The 26,374-nt window shown below is 36.9% G+C and overlaps 1 protein-coding gene across 2 annotated transcripts; it reads right to left on the bottom strand.

The window, feature by feature from the left end:
• Positions 1–1,730: 1,730 nt before the first annotated feature.
• On the bottom strand, positions 1,731–24,776 carry LOC136754984 (tumor necrosis factor alpha-induced protein 8). 2 transcript variants are annotated; one of them, XM_066711313.1, is made up of 2 exons: positions 24,594–24,776; positions 1,731–3,400 (listed from the first exon to the last, which is right to left on the bottom strand). In XM_066711313.1, coding segments are annotated over exons 1-2 (567 nt in total). In that variant the 5' UTR covers positions 24,595–24,776; the 3' UTR covers positions 1,731–2,834. The 2 variants fall into 2 exon arrangements, with proteins under 2 accessions (XP_066567410.1, XP_066567409.1); XM_066711312.1 differs by lacking the exon at positions 24,594–24,776 and adding an exon at positions 7,983–8,237.
• Between the last annotated feature and the right edge of the window lie 1,598 nt (positions 24,777–26,374).

Raw genomic sequence — 26,374 nt, 5'->3', positions numbered from 1 at the left:
GTGTGTGTGTGTGTGTGTGTGTGTCAGTCAATAACAATCTACAACTATTTTCAATAGTATTCTTTATTAAAATTATAAGAATATAAGAAAGTTTACAATTGAGAGGAGGCCATTCGCCCCATTGTGCTCGTTTGGTGTCCATTAATAACTAATTGATCCAAGGATCCTATCCAGTCTATTTTTAAATGTTCCCAAATTGTCGCTTCAACCACATCGCTGGGGAGTGTGTTCAGATTGTGACGCCTCTCTGTGTGAAGAAGTGTCTCCTGTTTTCTGTCTTGAATGCCTTGAAGCCCAATTTCCATTTGTGTCCCCGGGTGCGTGTGTCCCTGCTGATCTGGAAAAGCTCCTCTGGTTTGATGTGGTCGATGCCTTTCATGATTTTGAAGACTTGAATGAAGTCCCCACGTAGTCTCCTCTGTTCCAGGGTGAAAAGGTTCAGCTCCCTCAGTCTCTCAGTAGGAAATTCCCTTCAGACCTGGAATAAGTCTAGTTGCTCTCCTCTGAACTGCCTCTAGAGCAGCGATATCTTTCTTGAAGTGTGGAGCCCAGAACTGTCCACAGTATCCAGATGAGCTCTAACTAGTGCATTGTACAGTCTGAACATCACTGCTCTTGTTTTAAATTCTACAATTCAATTATAATGATATAAATGACTACATATGCATGACATCAGCTAAAACAAAATCCTATATTTTTCCCATGGTTTATTACATTACATTGTTACCATGTTTTTACCATACTAATACAAGTTACATTTTATCATGTTTGTACCATGATGATACACTACACTATACTTATACCACAGTACATCACACTGCATTTTACCATACATTTACCATATTACACTACATTGCACCATATTACTACTATGGTACACTACAACTTTACCATATTTTGTGACATGAGAGAAAGACACTCACAAGTCAATGGGACTTGCAGGAAGTTAAAGCTACTATTTTCCTTCCAGTAAGGTTGGCATTCTGGTCAGCAGGGGGCAATGCTCACTACACTTTTTCACAGCCTTATACATGGTCGTGACTTTCCCTCCTTTGACATGGACCAGACACCAGTACATCCAGTGAAGCACATTGCACAGTCTGCGTCCAGACAAAGATTTTCCTTTAATCTACATATTTAGGACATTTTCTGAAATTAAATCAAGGATATTGTTCCCTTAATGAATTACCAAAATCGATCTTCTCAGAGTTTTTCTTCAATGGCAATTCAAATAATCTATAAATATTAAAAAGTATTGATTTAACTACCACCTTCATTGTCTTGCCAAATCAAACCACATTCTATTACATTAGTGGATTGAAGGAAGACAAAAGAAAATACCTCCAGATGGGAAGTGAATTTATACAAAGCTGCAGAGATGTAAAGACCCAGCATACAATCAAGGTGTTTTCATAAAAACCCACATTTCCTCTAGAGATCTGCAATTTTATTTGTTTATCTTGTTACTACACCTGTAAAACGGGACTGCAAAAGATTTATGGTCTTATTTCCATCCTGAATGGGGTTTAAAAGCAGATTGGGAAGAATGTGCAAAGCTCCTGCAAATCCACTTGTTGGGAAGGGCTCCTGAACAGCCACATTCCTCAGACTGGCAGTTAAATAATCTAATGTACAAAATGTCCCTAATGGGCTCATTGAGTCAGGGTGGATATGGTGCAATCAATACAGTAAGAGTAAAACCAAAAATGATCACACAGTAAAATACAACATCTCTTTATATGTACATTATTTATTAATATTTTAAAATAGTACATTTTAAGGAATGGCAATAATAAAAAAAAAAAAACTGTTCACAGCAAATTTCCACATCACATTAGCATGAGTGAAATATCTACAGTTCACGTATCACAAAATACATGTTACACTGTATAGCTTCTAAAATATTAAACATGACTGATTAGCATCTATGTGGTTGTACTTATTCAGAATGCAACAGTTTTGCAGATACATATCTGAGATGAATCATGCTTCTTAAAAAAAAAACAAATCGCTCCTTGTTGTCACATTTAATATATTACAGCATTTAGCCTACTTTCTGGACTTTATTGCATAATACAGAATAGTAGTTTTCCACATTCAATAGCTGGAGGTCATCAAGTTTCAATTCCCAAGTAATTTAGTAAAAGACATGTATTTTTAAAACTCCTTTATAAATATAGTCTCCGGTCAGAATAAAACTGAATTTAACTTATTTGGAATCAAAATGATTGTAGCACAGAAGATGTGAAATCGCTCATAACAGTCACAGAGTGTGAAGCAGGGCATGGTGAACTCACGGTGCACCACAACCATGTTCAACTATTTTTGGTGCAACGCTCCCTCGTTACATTCCAACAATCTATCCTACCAAACCAGATATTTGGCAGTCTGGCTGAGATCCCCCCCACCCCTCACCCCAGCATTGTCCCCTTGTGTTTTGATCACAAGGCAGAACAGGATTTGGTTTTCTAGCTTTAACTTAAACGTATTGCATGATGTTAAGAGTATTTCCAGCACTTCTGTGTCCCTATGTATTAGTTCTATACTCCATCACAGTCACTCTACTACTATGCCGTGATCAACAGGCCTCCCCACTGATCATGCTTGCTTTGAGCAATATGATACAAATATATATTCTTCTCAGCACAGCACAGCAAAGTGGCAAAGTGGGTTGTATTCAATACACGCATAAGCAGAGGCATTCATTTAGGTATATAAATGGTCCATGTCCGGTGCACAGGATATTGTATTCTTTCAGTCCTGCTAGTGTCCCCTATTTCTTCAGCCAGCTGTGTTCTTTGTCAAAGAAACTGCTCTGGAAATAGAGGAAATGCTCAGATGTTTCCCTCGTCTAGCATTTTATTGACACCATGACACATTTTTTCCAAATGAGGTTTATACGGTCCAAAAGGGTTGTACAACGTGGCTAGGAACTCGCAATCCGAAAAATGATCAAACACATTGTTAATGCGTCCGTGGGATTTCGCTGTGAGGTGCCGGTTTATGATCGTGTGAAGCAACTCCCTGCATTCGTTCAACAGTTTGGAGAGAACGTTGCGGTCAAAGGTGTAATCGACCTGGTGGAAGCTGATGACAGTCATGGCCAAAACGTGGATTTTTTTCTTCAGCTTCTCCATTTGCGCAACCTCCTCTTCGTTGAACTGGTTGTTCCTGAACAAAACCGCCAGCTTGATGACGATCTTGATGATGTTCTTGGTGATCCTCTCGGACTCCTTCTTGCTCTGTGTGTACTCCTTGGTCACTCGGTAGAGCTCGTCCAGGACTTCGCTGGTGGTGTCATCTATCAGGATGGTGGCGATGGACTTGGAGGCCATTTTCCCCAGAATCTTCTTCTGCGCCTGAACCGCCAGGCTCTTTGAATTGAAGACATCTGTGGCCACTGCAAAATTGAAATGAGAGTAAATATGTTTTTTCAAGCACTTTTATAATTTACATCAAATACACCTGAATGTACATTGGTAAATGTAGTAAACAATATCAGGCTGTTCAAAATGTAAAGCTTTTAACAAGACAGCTGGTACAGAGTAAACTAATTTGCATAAAAAGATTTATAAAAGATCTTTTGGTTTATTGTGAAAAATATAGAACAGCAATCAAAGAGTGGACCCACTGCTATTTCAGCTGAAATCTGATTCCCAGTTAAGAGAAATAAGACCATAGAGTGAAAGTGTAAATGAGAAGAAAAAAGAAATGACTCAAACTATGATACTCAAATATACAGCTCTAGTTAACCATGTTTTCATAACACCCAATTTATATTATTGCCAACAAAATCATATAAAACTATTGTCAAACCTGGGTTTTATTCCATCTCCTTTACTCATGTTTTATTTAATTTCAGGAGTAACAGTTTGTTCATAATGTGTGTCTGATATTTCCATTTGCTATATTAGACTCGTCAGATTGTAACAAAAACTTAAACTCAAAATGCCAATAAAATGCCTCAGAAGAAAAGTACAGATGTACCAAAGTACTGCTTTCTCAAGAAAGTTTAGAAGTGAGCACAAATTTTAGATTATGCTTGAAGACAAGTTTATTAAAAGGACAAGTCTTATAATTACATTTTATAGTGACAAAGTTAGAGAGACTGCACAACTGTAATAGAATTGACTGGCGTTTCCTTTTAACTGTACACAAATGAAATGGTTCTGGAGAAATGTTGAAAAGGAAGTACTTGCCATCATAAAGGTAAAAATTCTTTTTGGATCACTATTTCACTGTTCTACTAGATATACCTGGATGGTTTACAGACCAGACAAACAAGTTATCTGTGTAGTCCTAACAATAACAGGGAAATCAATAATCATATGCGGGATGAGACTTTTTCAACCTCTAAGAAAAAAACATCTATTTCCTTGAAACCTAAAAACTGTACTTCATGGAAATACCACTGTCAAGCAATGCACAGGTGTAGTCAAACTGTAGAAAACATAAATTGTATTTTATTTTATTTGACAAAGCACTGGAATCTGCAGTAATTATATTCTATTATATTCTATAAGGAAGCATTTTATGATACTTGTGCAGAAGGTTGAATTCAGAGCTATAACCTCTCTCTAAGCCAATTTGATGCAAAGAATAGAATAGTTCTTTTCCACAATAGTTTTAAATCTTCAGAAAAGTTCTAAAATCCTCAAGAGAAGACTGTGGTAAACAGTGCAGTTCTGTGATTAGAGTATAGAGTTTTCTATCATGTGATAAAACCAAGAACAAAAGGCCCTTTTCAAGGCTGAATACAGAGCTTTCAAAGGCACAGCATCTGACTACATCGTTAAAACAAAAAAAATAAAAAACAGAAAAGAGAGATTAGACCTTATTGAGAACTTTGTCTAATGAAGGCTTTCCAATGTGCGTTTAGTTAGGCGTGCGAGTTTTCTGCATGTCTACGCTAGATATCTTGGAAGGTTGATAATATATATTCACAGATTGCCATGCGTGCTATTTCCCGAGGTGATGAACATATGGTTTACCTCATTTTACACAGGCATGATGAAGGATTGCATTGTCGTGAACCCACAAAACTAAATCTCATGATCACTGCAAGAGGCCAGCATTTCCAACAGGGAGGATAGCAGGATAACTTAAATTATGGCTGTTTTGCAGGAGAAAATCTCTAAGAAGAAATAATGGCTACTGATATTTGGATGCATTTTGAGGTTTCAATCTTTGATGTGAAATATTTAAGTGAAGTCATTTTTAAAAAGTATACAGTGACATGCAAATACAGTCTTCACTGTAGAACCCTTAAATGAAAAATAGAAGTGATTGCTTCTTTTTCCATGTATTTATACAGACTGATGGAAACAAAAAAAAAAACCTTCCTCTTAATACTGTCAGTAAAACAGAACATCTGCGTCTATGAAAACATATACTTGTCAAGTTTTGCTACATGCTAAAGAGGTTGTGAGAGTTACACATACCACAGATATTATAAACCATATGAGCTGCGGGGGGGGGCAGATAGCCTATCCTCAAAAGACAGATTTACTTCAATTGCTTTTGTTAATTAAATCAACATTTTAAATGTAACAGACAGGAGTATAAGGGTTTAAGATATTTTTAGAGAATCAAACAAGCACTTTAAAGCAGGACAAATCCATGCATCTAAATTGAACACGTGCTTCAAAATAATTAACTTCTTACATTTTCCTGCACTTTCACTCTCACCTAATACTCTAGCCACTGAGCAATAGTGTTCATACTGCAAAACAAGAAACCCAACCGAGAGCAATAGCAGCTAAGTGAGCATTCTGGCCAGAGCCCTGTTCAATGAGCAGCAACGGCATCAACATTATAGCCAGGTATTCCCAATCACCCTTATCTTCTGACACAGCACCTTTAGAATGAACATGGGTACTGAATGCATTGTCATAACTATACAAAACCTTTTACGACCTATACGACAGTTCAATGATGGCACATTGGAGGCATAATATATTTTGCTGCTCCATTTGCCACAGACCTGCAAAACAAACTGTGATATATACCACTGTAAAAACACCACACAGCATAACATATGTGGCTGTTACCAAATCCAACGTCGTCACATGAGAAAGTCAAGAAATGTAATTATGTGTGACAAGCACTCCACAAAATTGCATGTTTCTTTACTTAACATATCATTTTACTCCCTAACCCGAAGGTGCCAATCACAGTGTTTGTACCACTGCAGTGTGCTATAAAGCTGTATTTCACACACAAGTCATTTATAGAAAATGAGTGGTTTATGATTTCCTTTTGGTCGGCAAACTAGCTAGAATGTACATGGCATTATAATATCACTTGGGCTTTGCAGACCTTTGTGAGAGGGGCACTCATCACAACACAGTCTCTCGGGGGGGAAATGTTTCACATATTTAGGAAAAGGAGGATAGTTTTTTTTAATATTAATTCCCGAGTTGCATGTAGAATTGCCATGATATTTTAACCTACAGTGCATTAAAACCTCTGGATGGGTTAAAACATTGTTTTCGAATTCAGATTGTATAAGGAGTATAATGTGATAAGTATAAGATTTATAAAAGTCTTTACAAGGTCTGTCAAGTGAGGAAGTGTAAAGGTGACGAGTTTGTGAGTGCCTGTCTAAGTAATTCAGTCTGCGTTTTTCATAATTGCCCTAGCTTAATGTTGCATTCTTTCCTGTAAACATACAAAAAAATGCATTCAGAAAACTGCTCTAGGTTGCAAGAACAGAGGTTTTCTTAGAGAGGTGTATGATATCCCTAGTGAGCACTTCATACTGTCACATTGATGAAGTGAAGGGAAGCCATGTCCAGACCAGTGCTGGCTGGCAGAAATGCACAGCCATTGATCAAAGGTTAATAAACGGCACCACACATGCACCAGAAAGAAATTAAAAAAGGCACTAGTGGTCGACTCAAAAAGAACCGGAAGGATTTTCACAAGAACAAAAAACAAAAACAAAAAACATAGTCAGGCTTAAAACTCTCAACCACTGTTACTGATAGTTAAAATATCATAATAACAAATGTAGACAGGTTACAAAGTAAAATTATAACTACAATTACAAAAAATGAAAATTACAGCGGTGGGCAAAACCATACTGTGGTGGGTACTAACCCCTTCACAAACTACAAATATTATGACATTCCTCAGAATTAAAAAATAATGCATTTAAACAAACATATAACACATAGACATTAGATACACCCAAATGAATCACACTTGCTTGCATATTAAACTGGAGTTTTTTTTTTTTAGATGTCCGCTGATTAAAGCATATGTACACAAAGCTAACGCAGAGATGAAAAGCAACATTATACTGACATTCTGTGTAGATTTAACTGATTATGTGACAGCTATTAAGCCATAAATATCACATTTTACTTTTTTTTTTATACAAACGTCTGTTACCGGAATGCAACAACTGTTCCAGGAATGTATCAATCGTGTAGCTATTTCTGGAATTAAGTTTTGCAACAGACTTTGGTGAGCAATACTGAATCTTTAAGTATAGTCTTACTTCCTCACCGTGCACAAGGTCCTTCTCATTTTTAGATTTTGTCTTATTTCCCTAGAATTTCCCCTAACTCCACTAACTCACACAAAATCAACAAACGGAAGACAAAAAACACTTTCTGCAGCGTGAATTCCAGAATTTCTCTTTTTCTTATATTTCCTAGATGTAAATCAGTCAAATTTCAGCCATTTCAAGAAAAGCATAAAGTAATCTTAAAGTCACTAGGAAATTCCTGTCATGACTGTCACATATTTCACTTATAATGTTCTAAAGGTTTCATATTCCCAGTTCCACTGATCACGATCACTTTAGAGCACAGTGACATGAAAATCTGTGAAAGTAAAGTGTCAGGCACAGTTTATGAGACACAATCAATGCACATAGCTTCTGTGCTACCCATGGAAAATCAGCCTGAAAAGTCACAATTCAGAGCAAATCTCAAATGATCCACTTCTCTCAGGTCAGACTCATGAAGACATACCTTCATCTGCTTCAGAGCTCATGCTTGTGGTGGAACACACGGAGACTGGAATGCAGCCGATGTGCACTTAAAGCAGAAGCATTTAACTTCCGTACCCAAATTTAAAAAAAAGGAGGGCCAGTCCAAGTTTAACAAATTCTGTGAAGTCAGCAAATGAAATATCGGTGCATGAAAGTGGATTCCATCTCCCACAAATGCGACTACAGCCCAGTGTCTGAGACAAGCTCTGCTGTCTCAAGTGTAATCAGCAAACAGATTCTCTTCCTTACACTTCTACTTCCCCAGCTCCCGAACAGGGTGGAGTTAATTTGACAGCACATGCCTTTTACTTCTGGAGTAAGTCATCAGATTTAAAGTAATGCATCACAGAGACTTGCAAGAAGGCAATGACCACAGTCAGCACAACAGCCTTTAACAGACCAAATAAATCAATTAATTGGGTAATTATAAAGTGCAATTCTCAGCAGTAGTAAGTAAGTTATCTGGAAAGTGTGTGGTATCTGCCAATTAAAAACTTTCCTTGTGGAAATACCCCGTGAATGCCCCAAAAAGATTATCTTAAAGCAGCAGCATATACTGCTATCTAGCATGTAAGAAAAAAATAATCAGAATTTCCTCTGTAATGCAACTATTGAGATCTTTGATTATAGTATCTTTTGGAAATCTTGCAAAACAAAGTTTTATACATGGCACTAGTTAGGAGAAGGCATCAACACCCCGGAACATTTGATTTTCTGCCACTTACAGTCACAGTGACAAAAATGGTAAAACTCTGGTGGTTATTACTTGATTAGCCCTTAACACCACTTCTGTATTTCAGCTCCAATTCTTCTAACTGACAGGATGAAGCAAATTATGATGGGAGCTCTACAGATTATTTTAATGATACTCTTCCCACCTTTCATAACTTCTAGAGAGTTAATTCTGTAAGATGAAAAGGGTGTGAAGATTAAACCCCTTCTCAGCAGCTCACCGCTCACTGCTACCTCTAAAAGCCATCATTATGTAACAATGAATACATTTCCACACTGTTGACAGTATGATTCACATTGAGCGTGTTACCTACAGACACTGCTGATAAGGAAATCAAGTTAACTTAATATTTTATAGTGCTTAAGTCAGCTCCTTAGTTTGAGCAGAAACATCTGTACATCAGGCAATTTAACATTAAAATAAAACTTGATTCCCTAACCCAGAGCATTAAATAACTTAATGACATATTATTGAATAACCTTAGAAAAAGCATATAAAGATGTAATTGTATAAGACATACAAGAGGGAATCCAGAAATAGTAATTTCAGTAGAATTTCTCAAATGAATAATTTTAGAAGTAACCTGTTCTAACACTGGTAAAATGTTATACTTTAAACCTCTGAAGTGCAATAGTGCACAACTATGTTAAGCGTTTACCATCTTCCTTGTTATATGAATTGGAACTGGATTTATTCACAGACTGGAAAATCTATACAAATATGCTGCATTGTTCTGCATATCTGGACTCAAACAGACAAACAAATGCAACCATTTCATAGCATTCCACCCAAACAATGTGCTACATCTTAATATGCTTTGTAAACCATGACCTCAGCCTCAACCGTAAAGACTCTGTATATAGACAAGAATGTTATTTGGCCTATTTATGTACTTCACAATTTATAATGAAAGAGCCCCAAGAGAACTTGCCAAAACATATGATTAGAAAGAAGAGCAATCGCACAGACGACACAGATATATCAAATACAACAATATTTTAAAAACTCCCTCGAACAGGCAGATGTGAAGAGAAACTAAATATCAATCTAATACATTTAGAATCCATTGCTCCTACAAATTCAATCGACCCTTCTACCATGTTAATACAACTAAACCTATTAAAGGATTAATCAGATTTTCATATTGTTTAGCCTTGGTTCTAGGGCTATGCGATATGACGATATATATCGTATGACGATAGAAAAACGTCTATCGTTTCATATTATGCTCTATCGTTTATATCGTAGTGTCGCAAATTGCAAACTTTACGGCAGTATTTTTCGTCATTAGGACGCTTTGCGTTCTTCCCGGTTCTTCCTCACGTGTCGGATGCGGCTGAAATGAGCATCAGAAACACAAACAGAGGTGCAGGAGAGTGAACTGACACACAATAACCAACACGACCAAGTGATGCTTTAATGCGCAGGCGCACACGGTCCGCCCCGCTCTCGTCGCCGGGCTGAACTCGATCTGCAAGCACCCCCACCCCCGCTAATTTAGACTGATATCATTTGTATAAAATTAATAATAACGTTTGCATTTAAATAAATGGAAAGCAATGCAAACACATGCAGAAAGTATCATTTTATTTTTATTAAGATGGTGAAGTGGTTCAACAGTTGTATTATAATAATAATAATACCTATTTTGTATTAACATCGTGCTGTACCGGTCAGCAGAATCGAGACGCGACAGTCACAGGAGAAACGTCTGTCCAGCAGATGTTAATGCGCCGCTATAGACCCGGCTGTGCTCAATCTGCCTGAATCTGGACCTTTACTGCGCATGTGCTGCGTGATCACTATCACTGGTGTGACAGTAAATCATGCTGCGTGTCCATGTGCTCTGAGGAAGAGAAGTCGAAACGCGTAGGCATTGTGATGTTCACTTTCTCTAATAAATCATTTGAGACATCGGTGAATATGGACTGTTTTTAGACGGGAGCTGCTGTCCGTCCTTCCTTGACCGGATAATTGTTCTATATAAAACTATTGTAACCCCCGCTATTTTTAAACATATATATATATATATATATATATATATATATATAAATATATATCCCATAACATAACGCACGTAATAGTAATCACACAACACTTGCCCTGTAATGTGTTGCATATATTTACCATGACAGCCTGCATGTATTTGTTAGTTTTGCTTATTGAAGGATTAACGAAATACTTGTAGTTTGAATGTCTTTGGTGTTATTTTGTGGCTCGATTGGATAAAAACAAGAAATATCGAGATATATATCGTGTATGGTCCAAACTTCTAAAAATACCGAGATATTATTTTTAAGTCATATCGCACAGCCCTACTTGGTTCTTAAAAACACTCTTATTGCATAATAAGGACATGATATGGTTCAATTCTGGATTACTTGATTATTAGGGATGGTACACAATTTCCACGGTTTAATAACCTGGGCAAAAATCATGGTAAATCATGGTATAAATTATGCAACTAGGTCTACTATATTTCAAAGAATACAATAATATGCTCAACTTGTTTAATATACAATGAATCTTATTTTATATGGCTATGAGAATGTATTTGTATCCTATGCCACAGCATGGCATGCAATGCTCCACTTTCACACTTAGCGCTTGGTTTCCTTTTGCATACTGTATGTGTGAAAACATTTTCAAGCAGGAGAAAAACAAACATTTCACAACTTTTTCTAACTGCAGTAAAATAACTGCACTCCTGATATAATAGAGTCAGATAGGCCAGTATGACTTTGAGATGCTGAATTTTAATCCATAGTCTATCAAGGTAAAAAAATTAATTCACCAGTGATTGATGGTAGATGCGAACAACATGGCCACATTGTAATACTATGCATCCTGAAGTCCTCAGAAATAAATATCTTCAAAAGAATAACACTCAGTCAGTTAATCTATGAAGGTATATTTGAGATTTCATATAATCCAATAATATTTATTACAGAATTCTCTATTCCTGATGTGATACTGACTAGCACTGGCAGAACTAAAATATTATTTCATCATATCACTAGTTTTTAAACTCTTTGGTATTTTACCATAAATAAATATAATTGAAATACAAACTTTTTCATATTCAGGGTTTTACCATAGCCTTTTAAAAAAAACATTATTGAACAACTCAATATATCATCTCTAACCAGTTTAAGAAGCTGAAAGAACATCACTATATAGCTATGGCCATCTCTCAAAAAACAAATACATTCAATCAAGGCACAAGATGTAGGTCTAACTCTGCATAGGAGAGCAAAGTCAGCTGAACCAATCTTTGTATCATGTCTGTCTGTGATGAGCACATCTAATGACATACATTTGAAATATCCCTTCCTCTGTATAACACCGAAAGAATATTGAGTGATTAATGAAATGGTGAAAACCTTCAGTGAAATAATCACAGTTCACCTTGATAATCAGGCAGTACATTAAAATATCAGAAACATATTCACCAATGTGTACCTATAGGCCTAACTTGTTTGACATTCATAATCTTTCTTCTTGAATGTCAGCACTACAATCAAGGAGATGACACACCTATACATTTCTAATCGTGATGGGCCCTTTTAAGGCGCTAATAACTGCAGTGTTACAAAGGATTATTTTAAACAGGGAATTACTAGAATTTATGCCATAACCAGAATCCTTAATTTCTCTGGCCTTTTGTTAAACACAGAAATCACTAATTAAGTCAAAGCACAGAGCTACCATTAAACAGCACATAGTTCTGCTAAAAAGTGTGTAGTTACACCTATGTCTGTTTGTTTATTTGCAATGCCAATAATTACACAAAACATTCACACAATTATTTGACTTGCCCCTCACTGCAAATACTGAAAACCTTTTGAAGGTTTCTCTCTGAAACTTCACATGGTCACACTGCAGTGGTAAGAGATTAGCAATTGTGATACACTTTTATACTGTCGGTTTTCATTCTTTGGTGTCTTTCGCAGCATTGTTTTGAACCACGATAATATAAACCTAACCATACATTAACAGAATAACTTTACATTTCCTAACAAACATCACAGTATCAGTTTTAGTCTTGTATACCATTCGCAGCTTTGAATTACACCCTCATTTTTAGAACAGTCATCTAAATCAGGAATGTTGCAGGAGGAAAGTTTAAATAAATGAAGCAAAATGTTTATTTAAGACATTCAAACATACAAGTGCAACTGATAAACAGATTAACTAAACTTGAATTGGGAAAAAATACAATTCAGTATTTTTATAAGCAGTGTTAAATGTGTAAATAAAAGCACTGAGGCCAAAAAAGTGCCAAAATTATCGTTTCAATGGTACAGAGGGAAAACCCCTGGAGGATGCAATGTGTTGAGTATATGGATTCATCCTTACGGAGCTGAAATACTGTTTGCAGTCTTCATTTCTTCCACAAGAGGGAAGTCTTTCCCAGATAAAAGGGTGTTCATGGAAACAGTTTCAATTCTTCCATGTACTTTCACATCTGCTGCAATTACAGTATATATTGATAATACAACATGAAATGGGACACAATGCCTTTCAAGATTTCCGACATTGTAAACCACATAAATACAGTAGTAGCTTGAAATCTGAACTAACTGTGTTCTATAAAGATTCTCAAACAAACAAACAGACACTACAAAAGGCCAGTTACAATAACAAAGGTAACTATATGGCATGAGGCCTTTCAGACTATTCTCAGGTTTCATTTGCCGAGGAGAGCATTACTATAGTTAAAAGAATTAAAAAATATATAAATAGATTCAAAGAGTATATAAGAGATAGATAGACAGATAGACAAGACACATCAGGATCAGCTGTGAGATGGATCAAAAGATCAAAGACTATAAAAAGGGTTAATAAAAGAAAATACAAGAGTAGGTTGATTTCAAGGAGGTTGAACCAGTCATATAATTCCTAATTCTGCAGAGGAAGGCTGTCTGTAGGCAAATAAGGCATAAACATGAGGTACAACAGCCTAGGGGTGCTAAATGAGTCGATAGGATGTGTGTAGATGCCAGAGAGAACCCTAGAAATGAACTCTTAGATGCCAAGAGAGGAGGAATGTGGAAACTGACCCCCTACATTCAGCTGTGACCGTGGAAGAGCATGTGCAAATGCCCAGTGTCACTTGTTGAATGAAAGGGGATACACAGATGCTCCCATGCCCTACTGGAATATTGTAATTTGCTTGGGATGAACCAGGTTTTCACAGTTGCCACATTTTTGTTGTGGCACTATGGAACAACTGCTTTGTAACTAAACCATGTGCAAATTCACAACAGCATTCGTCTGCTTTGGTGAGCAGTAGGACTTGGGGTACTGGATAAAATCAAGCACTGCATCTCCTAGCAACACTGCCATTCTGCAGGAGAGAAAATCTACCTATCTGTGCCAAAGCTTATAAAAGCTGCATGGTTTCTATAGGAGGCAGGGACTCGGCAGCGCAAAGGTAAAGTCATGGTGCCACAAGTGCCATGGTCTAACAAAGCACAAGAAAAAACATTAACCTTGAGTTGGCAATACACCCATTTCCCAGAATCCCAGGACTTCATTATGCCGACGATGTGCAGTGAATGAGTGTCTATCCTATGGGCGAGCACTGCTGTTCTGATAATTAAAAGATATTCAGGTTTCTTTATATAAGGTAAGGAGGGGCAGCAGAACTTATTAAACCCACTCCATTTCCAGTGCCATGCATACAAAGTGTCAAACCACTCCTACATCAATGTATTGGTTCTGTTGAAAGTGGTTACTGATATGGTTTTGTTACTGTTTTTCTGTCACTCATAATGTAAATTTATGTTTATTTTACCTTCAGTAAAATACAGAAGAGGGTCAATTAATTTGTTCAACTTTTAGATTTGATAATAAAATTCTATGCCTTATGTACTAAATGTAAATTAAATACAATTTAAACAAATCTGGTTATTTATCATACACCTCAAATAAAATGCCAGTTTGGAGGTTGGACTGTCAGTTTCTGATGAAACACAAATACCAGGTGGATCATTTGTATCCTGATTGATACTCATTTCTTTAACATAAAATCCTTTCTTTAAAAACTAAATTCCTTAAAGAAGTAGAACTAAAACATTTAATATTCTCGACCCGTGTCTGATCATCTCTGGCTACCTTTGGAATCTCATTCTGTAATGTCTTTGCTGTGCATCTGCATTTTAATAAAGTGTTTTCTTTGGCATCTACTTTCATATTTCCTCAGTGAATGAGCCTCTTGTTTTCTTCTCCAGAAATACAGCAGGCAGACATTTAACACAATAGGCAGTCAATCACAGTCTTGATCTGATGGAAATTGATAGTTTCTTTCCCTTTATAGCTCCAAGTGTGCTTATCTCTTACCTATTGCTCATCTCGTTTAATGACAATTCTAAAAACAATATCACAATCACCCACTGTCAACTGCCACAAGAAACAATGATTGAATTTTGTGTTTCAACAGGCACAATAAAACAGCGACAATCAAGAGGACATGCTCTGATCATCACTCTATTGTTAAAAAAAGAGGTAAGGCACCTACACTCATAGCTGAGCTAAAAGAAAAGAAAAGTATCTAGTGTCTGTGTCCCCTCAGTGAGAAGAAGACTTCATGCAAGTTTTCTGAAAGGATGTTCATACTAGTAAGAAAAAAAAAAAACAAGTCACAGCATAACATTGTGGGAGAGACAAGGTCTGTCCTCTGGGATTCTATAGCATAGGCACAATATTTATTTTCTGTGGTTCAGTTGGCAAGATTTATGTGTGGTAAGAGGAATAGAAGGGGACCCGTGTCATTTCTATTTGGAAAGGAGGTGTGAGCTACATGCTAACTGGGGTCTGGAAGTCATATTTATCTGATCAAATAGTGTACAATGTATTAATAGTGAGCTGTAACAGCAGTTACGGTTTGAATAGGCAGAAGAGAACAACACAGGTAAATTAAAAGATGAGAGGAATGAGGACCAACAGAAATGCTCAAATAATAACCAAAAAAGAAGCTGTGTACCTTTTACCTTAATCAAACAAAAAAAGCAAATATGATCTTCAACTAGACAACATCCAGTATGTGTTGTTTCTTTTATTCCTTATCAATATGGAGTTGTCCTTTTTTTTTTTTCTTTTAATCAACTCAGCTATAATAAAACCACTATTATAAAGGAATAAAGGGAGGGGACGCACTCACAGACAGACATTGAAATGTACAAAATCGGTCCATTGTCTTGTTCGTTCCACAATTCATAGGGAGTAGGCTTAGCAGGGAGGGCTAATGCTGTTCTAATAACATTTAAAAGAAAAGACTCACAACCACCCAGTTAGCCACAGGGGTCAGTGGAGTAAGGCAAGCTGAGAAGAGCCCACTCAAGCTAACTGTGGAAATGATAGAGCTCACAGGTCTCTGAGGGCCGAGCCACACGAGCAGAGGCTTAATTTACGTAGTCAGAGTTCTTACTTTTATTGTATCAAACTCCATATTCCTGCAATTATTAAGAAACCCCAACAATGTTCTGCAATTCACATTCATACACACACACACACATTTGTAAATAGTATTGCATCTTACTTTCATTAGAAAAAAAAAAAAGAAAATAAACAAATCCAAGAAGATTTAAAGGATTTTCTGGGATCAATGGTTTCGGCAGCCTGCATGTTACCGTTATTCGACTCTAGCCCAGATGCAATCCCAGCAAATGGCACTGTCACCAACTCAAAGCTTCTTTAGGCTGGGCTCAAAGAATGTGTACAATGTCATCCTTTAGTCTCATGACTTGGTTGTTATTTTTATATACATTTTTTTTTTCTTATCTCTGGAGACTACAGAAGGAAAAAAAAAAAAAAAAGAAAGTGAAATAACTTCCTCTGCTGCTGAAGTTTTAAGGTGGTTTTCCAGATGCTTTGTGAATAAAGACATTGTAGCATTTTTTATTTATTTAGCAAGTTACTTATGAATTCTGAAGGGAATATTCTTACAATCTAAACATTCATACTACTCAGCATGTGAACATAATCATGGTATACCATCTGAGTGAGTAGGATCAGACTTTCAGAGCAATGCTGAGGAGAAATCTGGCATTCACCAAGCGGAACTGAAAAATTATTCGATAAAAATAGGCAGAAATGTGTAAAGCTCTAAATGTATCTTTTGATCATTACATCTTTAAAGTATAGGATTAAAAATACAGGTTAAACAACATTTGTACCTTTTCAGATTATTCCTCCATTCTCATTCCTTTTATTAAATTGCTCTTAGTGCATAACCCACTGCAGAATGTCTTAACATGTTTCCATTGGTATTAGCTACTGATTTGTGTGCCATACTGAGGAATTGTTAGCGTACCCTTGCCTTATAGAACAGACGAGTCAAGCTGCTTTCTTCTTTTTCCTTTCATAGCAAATGCGATAATTTCACACCCTGTCTGCTTAAGAAATATAGAATAAACAAGGACAGAAAATCATACATGATTACACTATTGTTGGGTTAAGTCCAGTCTGCAGCATGTGAATCCAGCAGTCTGGACAAACACCTGGAACACACCTGCACGGCTCTGCAGTCCTCACGCAAAGCTGTCTGTCTGTTCTTTGGCTGACACATCAGCTTTACTGTGAAAAACTACGAATAAGAGCCAAGTTGTACAGTTTGAAATGATTACTGTACCATTCCAATAATTGTCAACTCAAAAAGCTTCATGGTGTGCGTTCTATGATTCAAATTAAGTTTGCTTTGACAAAGCTTTCCCAACACACTACTAAAGAGCTCTCTAAGTGTTATAGTTGTAGTTTACCAAAGATACTGGTGATAGACAGATATTTTAAATAGAGACCTAATAATAATAATAATAGACAGATTCTCAGTGGAAATTATACCTGAATGTCAACTTTGAAAAGAAAGCAGGATTTAACTACAGCATCAGTTGGCCACAGCTACGTGGAACTTCAACTGCTGTTTTTATTTTAAGCTTTATGGAAACTATATAATTGCATTAATACTGTAAATAGAGTACAATTAAATGGGCTAAACATTACAGAAACCGATTTAAAAAAAAAAGACTTATCAAGCCCTCTGTACCTTTAAAGTACCTGGCACGTTTCACTTTATCTTCCTTTGCCTCCTTCTCTGCACAGTGACTGACTGTTTCCACATCCTGTGCAGAAATGGCTGCACCACACTAGCAATTACTTTCATTAGGTTTAAAACCAAAGTAGAATGACAGGAAGAGTAATACAAAATAAAAAAAATTAAATCAGAGAGCGAATGTATCTTTAATAGACGTATGCAAACATAACTTGATTCGTATTATGATTATTTATATGAAAGGCGCCATGTAATGCTGTTTTATTGTTTCTTTCAAACAACAGTTTCCTGGAACAGAGACTTCGCTAGCGTTTAATAACATCACAGTGATATAAATGACACCATGACATAAATGTGTCATAAAGAAGTGTTTATTTTTAAACTAATTCATCCAATTTAGTTTTCCTGCCATTAAGCAGTCCCTAAATAAACCCAAATAACAGCTTCAATCCTTTTAATTTACAAGACAAAGCCCATGCAAGGTAATGTAGTTGACACTAAAAAAGTTATTCTCTTCACTTTGAAAAGGATGTTTGAATAAATAAAATAAAATAAAAAACGTCTGCTTTAGTACTGTCAAAAGTCAGGAGTCTCATAGACATTATTATTATTTATTTATTGGCAGATGCCCTTATCAATACAATACAATACAAAGTGTATTATACCTTAATACTTTAACATGGAAGACATTTATGTACCACCATATGTCTCAAAATTACGAGTAATTAAATAAAAAAAGTGGGATGTAATTAACAAATACCTAATACATGTACAGACCAAAGAACGATTAATCATTTAACATTAGATTTCAAAGTGTGACTTTGCTTGTTTTGTTGGTAATGCACTGCCATTGCACCAAACAGGAACACATTCATTGCATTTCATTTCATTACACAACTCCGGAATTAAAGACTTACAGTAAACCACAAAATACTACACCGCTGCAGACATTTTCAGTGTACTTCAGTTTTTCATCCATCAGAGAAAATAAAATATTTGCTCTTGGTGGACAACAAAAAAATCTTTGTTTGACGTGGACTAAAACAAGCTTCCAACAAATTTAAATTTGACTTTGAAGTTGCTGAAATCACTGAGTCTTTGTTTGCGAGAATGTTTTTGCTCTGCCTCTCTCTATAACACAGCTGTATGTACTTCAAAGACAGCTTGTTGTGGAAATCTCTTTAGAGTTATACACTAACAATAGGGAAAGACCCAGTTGTGTCTTATTGTAATTTATTTAAGATCTGTCCAACAAAATTGGAAACATTTGCATTAGAGCTACCATTTTTAATTTCTATCCCATGTATAGCATTTTGGGATTTACCTTATTAAACAGCTTGCTGTATTAATGTAAATTTAATACTTCTTAATATCACAGCTTACCTTCCCAGCTACATATGACCCTAATGCAACAGTCTATAGTGAAATTACAGCAATGTCAGTTGACTGTGACTAAACTTTCCTCTAAACATTTGATATACAGTGGGGGAAAAAAGTATTTGATCCCCTGCTGATTTTGTATGTTTGCCCACTGACAAAGAAATGATCAGTCTATAATTTTAATGGTAGGTGTATTTTAACAGTGAGAGACAGAATAACAACAAAAAACTCCAGAAAAATGCATTTCAAAAAAGTTATAAATTGATTTGCATGTTAATGAGGGAAATAAGTATTTGACCCCTTCGACTTAGTACTTGGTGGCAAAACCCTTGTTGGCAATCACAGAGGTCAGACGTTTCTTGTAGTTGGCCACCAGGTTTGCACACATCTCAGGAGGGATTTTGTCCCACTCCTCTTTGCAGATCCTCTCCAAGTCATTAAGGTTTCGAGGCTGACGTTTGGCAACTCGAACCTTCAGCTCCCTCCACAGATTTTCTATGGGATTAAGGTCTGGAGACTGGCTAGGCCACTCCAGGACCTTAATGTGCTTCTTCTTGAGCCACTCCTTTGTTGCCTTGGCTGTGTGTTTTGGGTCATTGTCATGCTGGAATACCCATCCACAACCCATTGCCCTCGCTGAGGGAAAGAGGTTCTCACCCAAGATTTGATGGTACATGGCCCTGTCCATCGTCCCTTTGATTCAGTGCAGTTGTCCTGTCCCCTTAGCAGAAAAACACCCCCAAAGCATAATGTTTCCACCTCCATGTTTGACGGTGGGGATGCTGTTCTTGGGGTCATTCCTCCTCCTCCAAACACGGCGAGTTGAGTTGATGCCAAAGAGCTCGATTTTGGTCTCATCTGACCACAACACTTTCACCCAGTTCTCCTATGAATCATTCAGATGTTCATTGGCAAACTTCAGACTGGCCTGTACATGTGCTTTCTTGAGCAGGGGGACCTTGCGGGCGCTGCAGGATTTCAGTCATTCACGGCATAGTGTTTTACCAATTGTTTTCTTGGTGACTATGGTCCCAGCTGCCTTGAGATCATTAACAAGATCCTCCCGTGTAGTTCTGGGCTGAGTCCTCACCGTTCTCATGATCATTGAAACTCCACGAGGTGAGATCTTGCATGGAGCCCCAGACCGAGGGAGACTGTCTGTTATTTTGCGTTTCTTCCATTTGCGAATAATCGCACCAACTGTTGTCACCTTCTCACCAAGCTGCTTGGCGATGGTCTTGTAGCCCATTCCAGCCTTGTGTAGGTCTACAGTCTTGTCCCTGACATCCTTGGACAGCTCTTTGGTCTTGGCCATGGTGGAGAGTTTGGAATCTGATTGATTGATTGATTCTGTGGACAGGTGTCTTTTATACAGGTAACGAGCTGAGATTAGGAGCACTCCCTTTAAGAGAGTGCTCCTAATCTCAGCTCGTTACCTGTATAAAAGACACCTGGGAGCCAGAAATCTTGCTGATTGATAGGGGATCAAATACTTATTTCCCTCATTAACATGCAAATCAATGTATAACTTTTTTGAAATGCGTTTTTCTGGATTTTTTTGCTGTTATTCTGTCTCTCACTGTTAAAATACACCTACCATTAAAATTATAGACTGATCATTTCTCTGTCAGTGGGCAAACGTACAAAATCAGCAGGGGATCAAATACTTTTTTCCCTCACTGTAGGAAGGAAACTGTGGTGCTGTATAAACAAGGCTAGCGGTACTTAAAGCTTGCAACCATTCTATCGAACCTCCATTAAACCGTCTCAAAACCGATCACTAACAAATACATTTGTGCAAGAAACCATTTTCCCATTTCACTGCCTGGCTTAGGACGACATTCAGAAATCATTGTGAAAATCATACGTACAAATCAATACCAAATGAGTAAGTTTTACAAATACAATTACAAATCAAAGATACAAGCATAAATCAATAAAACCTATGAGTATATATCAATACAAATAATAATCAAACCTAGTTGGTAGGAGTGTGACATCACTGGCACAGGCAGTTCATAGGAGTCAGAATTGATTGGAAGTTAAATGCATGCTTCCAGTAGACCGCACAGTCCCTGACCACCTTCTGGAGGTTACTGAAAACATCTGTTCAAACTGTACCTGTAACACAGCAGCCAAACACCCTGGGCTGCTCAGCACTCTTGTTCTTATGCACTCTCTTATTGAACTATGATTCCTTATACTCCCTTCTATTTATGTATTGTTAGCAATTTATTTGTTTTACTGCAAATAGTACATAATGAAGACTTAACTGTATTTTGTGTGCACTTGTTAGATCAGTGTACTGAAGCAGGAAAGGCCAACCTTGGTTCTGGAGACCCACTGTGCCTCCAGGTTTTAGTTTCATCTACATTGTTAATTGCATAATTGAGCCAATTGTTGGGCTTAATTATTCACAATTTCCATGTGTTCAAGGTATCCAGTGATAGATAATTCAGAAGGACCTGTAAAACTTGTATGATTACAGGAACAGGGTTGACCACCCCTGTACTAGGATGTATGCTTATTATATTTAGTATTGGCTGTATTACTGCACTTTCTAATGTTTTGAAATGTTTCTTTGAAATGCACTGGATAATATCTGCTACTAAATAAATAAATAAATCTCAATTTGGAGATTGACAGTGTAGGACACACTAGTTTGCAAACATAAAAGAACACACATGCTCAGCATTCATTCCCTGTGTACCACAGAGACCTTAAATGGTGAAAAAAAACCTGATTAAAACATGAGGACATGAAACACGCACCAAACAAATATATAGCACATTTAGTCATGAGTTGTCTTAGAAGCTCAATACAAAACAGTGCTTGTTCGTTCAGATTCTGAATCACATTGAAAGCTGTATGCTTTTTAAGTCGGACGCAATGCAATATTATCTGCAATTGTATTTATTTATTTTACAAGAATGTGGCAATAAAACTACAATTTTGTTTGCGTTCACATACTAGACCCTTGTTTCTCCATTTTGCCCTCAAGGAGGTTTTTGAGAGCCCCTGATGTCTTATCAGCTTATCTACTAAAATCTCAAACTCTGGTACCCCTCCCTAGCATACAAATGCACATCTTCCCAAGCTAAGCAAAACAAACTGAGGTTAAGTAAAGATGTAGCCTAATGGCTAATGTAATAAAAAACATTAGAAGTTGACCTTTATTCATCATCTCAGCTGTATTGTTACATATGTCTGTGCTGTTAAGTAAAATATTTTTAAAGGAAAATCCAAAAAAAGTATGATTCCAGAATTTTTCCAAAATGCTTTTTGTAGCTTGTAAATCCAAGGAGCATAATGCATAATGTGTCTTTAACAAATGACTACCTAAATACCATACACACAGTGATATTCTTCTGTGTTCTCTAAGCAATGTTTATGCGATCCCTTCCTTGTCTCGTAACACCAACATGTATGCACATGTTACAAACCCCTACATTCATTTGCATATGGTAAATGTCAGTGTAGCTATAGTTGTCCAAGATAAACAACATTTTTGTTAAGTATATGGATGTGTTTTAGCCATAAGGAATGGATTTAGAGAAAGCAGCTCTCTGAAAGCATTCATTTGCAAATAACGAAACAGGATGTTGCAATGTTCGATTTTTCTTGCTTTCTCATGCCATGTCATGCTTTCCTACAGAGCTTTGTTGAGCTCTTTATAGGTGTTGATTTAAAGACAGCTCCTGCTATCCTCAACCGAAGCTAGAGTATCATGATTTGTTCCTAATATATGGAATAAAGCTCGGAGCAAATAACCTACTATGTGTCATGTGCAGATGAAACAAACTGTTCAAAAACTCTTTAAGATGGGACACATTTGAACAGCAGGTCACCGATGGAAAGAAGACAGAGGAATTAAAAGAGCAGACATTTCACACAGAAAAACATGAATGAATTTAAAAGGATTTGGATTCTGCTGTTCATCAGTAGACTGGATATTCAGAGGTCTACCAACTCCCTCCAGAGAGTCACACACAAAAATTGTACACATGATGGAATCAGGACTTTTCTATTTGTGACATTATCCAGTTCTCTTTTACAAGCATTGTGCTTCAATGTGCTGTTTTGGAAGTATGAAATCACAAACATGTGACATGTTTCCATTGTCAACCAGTTTTGATTTTGTTGCCAGTGACTCACAGTATCAGGTAGCTTCTTGATGACCTAAAACAACACTGTTGAAATTTCAGGGCCTGTGCAATTAAAAGCAATCTAAGCAATATGCTAGCAATTACATGAAACATCCAGAACGTTCTGCAAATCAAACTGAATAATTGCACATGACAAGGATAACAAACAGATCTTTATGCTGCAATGTTGCTTAACTGCACAAGCAGCACACAATGCACTATTCATGAGTTAACTGTCAAAATATTATTCAAAATTCATGAAAATCAGAGACAATTTGCATAAGTTTGATAGTGAAGTTAAAACGTTAAAAAATGAAAGGAAACAGTTATTGGGTCTAAACGTGCACACTTAAAATATGCACAAGATCAATAAGTGTGGTGCCCATTTGTAGCTACAGCTGGCAAACCAAATCGATGCTCATGAGGCAGTAACAGAGATGTGTTGTGTTTATTATTAAACGTTTTCTTTAAATGGAAAGGCAATAAGGGTCCAGCTACTGAAAGGAAGACTAATATTTTAATACATATTTTTCAAAGCGGTTGAAAAACTGACTACATCACATTTATCGAGGCTCCAAATTACACACAACCATCTGTAGAAGTTAATCTGTAATTTTTAATAATATTATGAAGCGTTTTTAATTTCCTGCTGTTGTTCAGTAAGGCATCAGGTCATGAAACGTCAAATAAATCATAAATAAGACCGTTACACAATTCATCATAAAACTAGCTGTTCAGTGCCCCTGACATTCATTTTAATTTCAAACCCAAACGACAGATTTACTTCAATGGTTTCGGAAAACAACCGTGTTTATATATATATATATATATATATATAAACTCACTGGAGAGCAAACTAATGTGCGACGCAACAAAGTCAATGTAACTTTTTAAACGCTCACTCATCAGCTCCCCAACTGGTTACATTTTGACTTAAAATTCAAGTTAAACAGGAAAAGGCTTCAAAGAAACTATGGTGATGGTTAGATATGTGAAATGGTCAAATATTACTGGAGATTACATTTCCAGTGACCACTAATGATGTATACTGTTGAAAGTCGATTAAACCAGTCTACACTAATATCACATTGATGTATGTGTTGTAGAAATCAATTGCAGGATTGTTGCTGTTCTCTTTTGTATTTTATTTGAAATTGTTTCACTATTAAAGCACTTTTTTCAGGTCTTATCACAGTTGCACGTTTGGAGCAAGCAGTTACCAAATGCTGAAAGCCCAAACCCACTCTCATTTGAAAGACAAGTTTTACTCGATTTACTTACTGTGAGATTTTGGTCCTCGATAATCGGCTGCAAGCGAAAATCCGTCGCCTTCAGAGAAAACCACCTACTGTGGGATGCGTCTGTTGTTTACACACATATATCTGCGCCGGTGCCGCAGGGTGCTGCTCGGGGAAGCAATGGACGATTTACTACTGATCCGACTGAAATTTGACAGCGGAAATACCACCCTCTGCCGCAGACCCGGCAGCCGACTCACCATTAGGACGCGTTGTTGTAGCGCAGATTTCCGCAGTTCTGCGCAGATCTGCAGAATCGCACCGATCCCATTGGTGGAGCAGCGCAGATTACACGGACGCGACCCTAGTATCGCCTATCTACCTTGGTGACGAAATAACTTTTTTGTAAATGAATGCATTGGTCTACAATGGAAAATGTGTGGGGGTTTTTAAGTCACTCAGTGGAGTCTATTTTCTTTTCTTTTTAGTTTTGGCCTACTTATTCAATACATTAAATACTGATCACCACAAAGCCTTCAAATCACCCATCGCCGATCAACCATAATGCAGCCTAATCATTTTCATGGATTTAAGTACTTTTCTTGATCTAATTAAAAACAAAAACACTGATAATCTTGATGTGAACTTTGTGTTTTTTTAGGAAGCCTATGACAACAATAGCTCTTCTCACAAGTGATACCCTGGTAATAATACTGCAGTGTAATTCTTGCTGGGGAAGTTGTGTGTAAGTACAGGAGTGCAGTACAGCATTGCAACACAGGGTGTGTGGAAGACTTGTCCTGACCTATGCAATAGTATAGTCTTTTCCGTATAGAAGTAAAGTTGCAGGCCTCCATCACTTCATAATGGATTGTACCTATCATCTTATGCTCAAGCTTTTGTGTCTGAGTCAAAGGATACATAAATGCAATCAAGAAAACCTTTGACAGTCTGTTTCAGTATTATATGTGGATCAGTGTTCAGTGCTTCTGCATGTAATGGTAGTTAGTTCCATATTATCCATCCAAATAGGATTTCCCATAAAATTACACTTTATAGTTTTATGTTCCATTCTGTATTTTTCCCCCTGCCCTTTTTTCAGCTCAGCCAATGTTTTCAAGCTGCAACATTACCCTGTCACATCTTATTTGATGCTTGTTTGGAGCAATGGTAATGGATATACACACCTGTTGTTGTGGCTACAATGGTTTCAAAAGTGGTAATTACATGGTTTAAAGTGGCATTGCTAGAGCATAGCAGTGCATACCAAGGATATATCATAGAAACATAAGGTACATTTGTAAAGCCACGGTATCAGTCATTCCATTCTTCAACATCACACAATAGGGTCAATAAAGCAACAGATGTTTTGCTTTTCAAGATAACAAGCCAGTCTATTAATTGGTTTATCACCAGCCAGAAGTTTAAGTCAACATTCAATATTTTCAGGAAGGCAACTCATTAGGGTCTTGCATCTCAGCGATGACATCAGAGGGGTTGGAGCCAAGAAGGACTCCTCATCCCTCCTAACCCATTCAGATCTGGGCTGTCGTAACTCCAATCCAGTGAAGCAACTCCTCTGAGACAACATATGGAAAGGAAAGGGTTTTCTTTCTCTACACAGAAAACTGAATGGGCAATTTAAAAGTAATCCGTTATTTCTTGCATACATTTTTCAAAGTCTCAGAACAAAGTGTTGCTGGTTTAAGAGAATTGTCCATCTAAATAGTACCATTAGCCATTTGAAATTAGTCATCATCTGGGTTCTGTACCCCTGACCATCCTTTAATCTGTTTGGAGTATTTCAGTACATTTTGAAATACT

Source organism: Amia ocellicauda, chromosome 8 (genome assembly GCF_036373705.1).
Source record: "Amia ocellicauda isolate fAmiCal2 chromosome 8, fAmiCal2.hap1, whole genome shotgun sequence".
In the NCBI taxonomy this organism is placed as follows: domain Eukaryota; kingdom Metazoa; phylum Chordata; class Actinopteri; order Amiiformes; family Amiidae; genus Amia; species Amia ocellicauda.
This window is presented reverse-complemented; position numbering and strand designations above follow the sequence as displayed.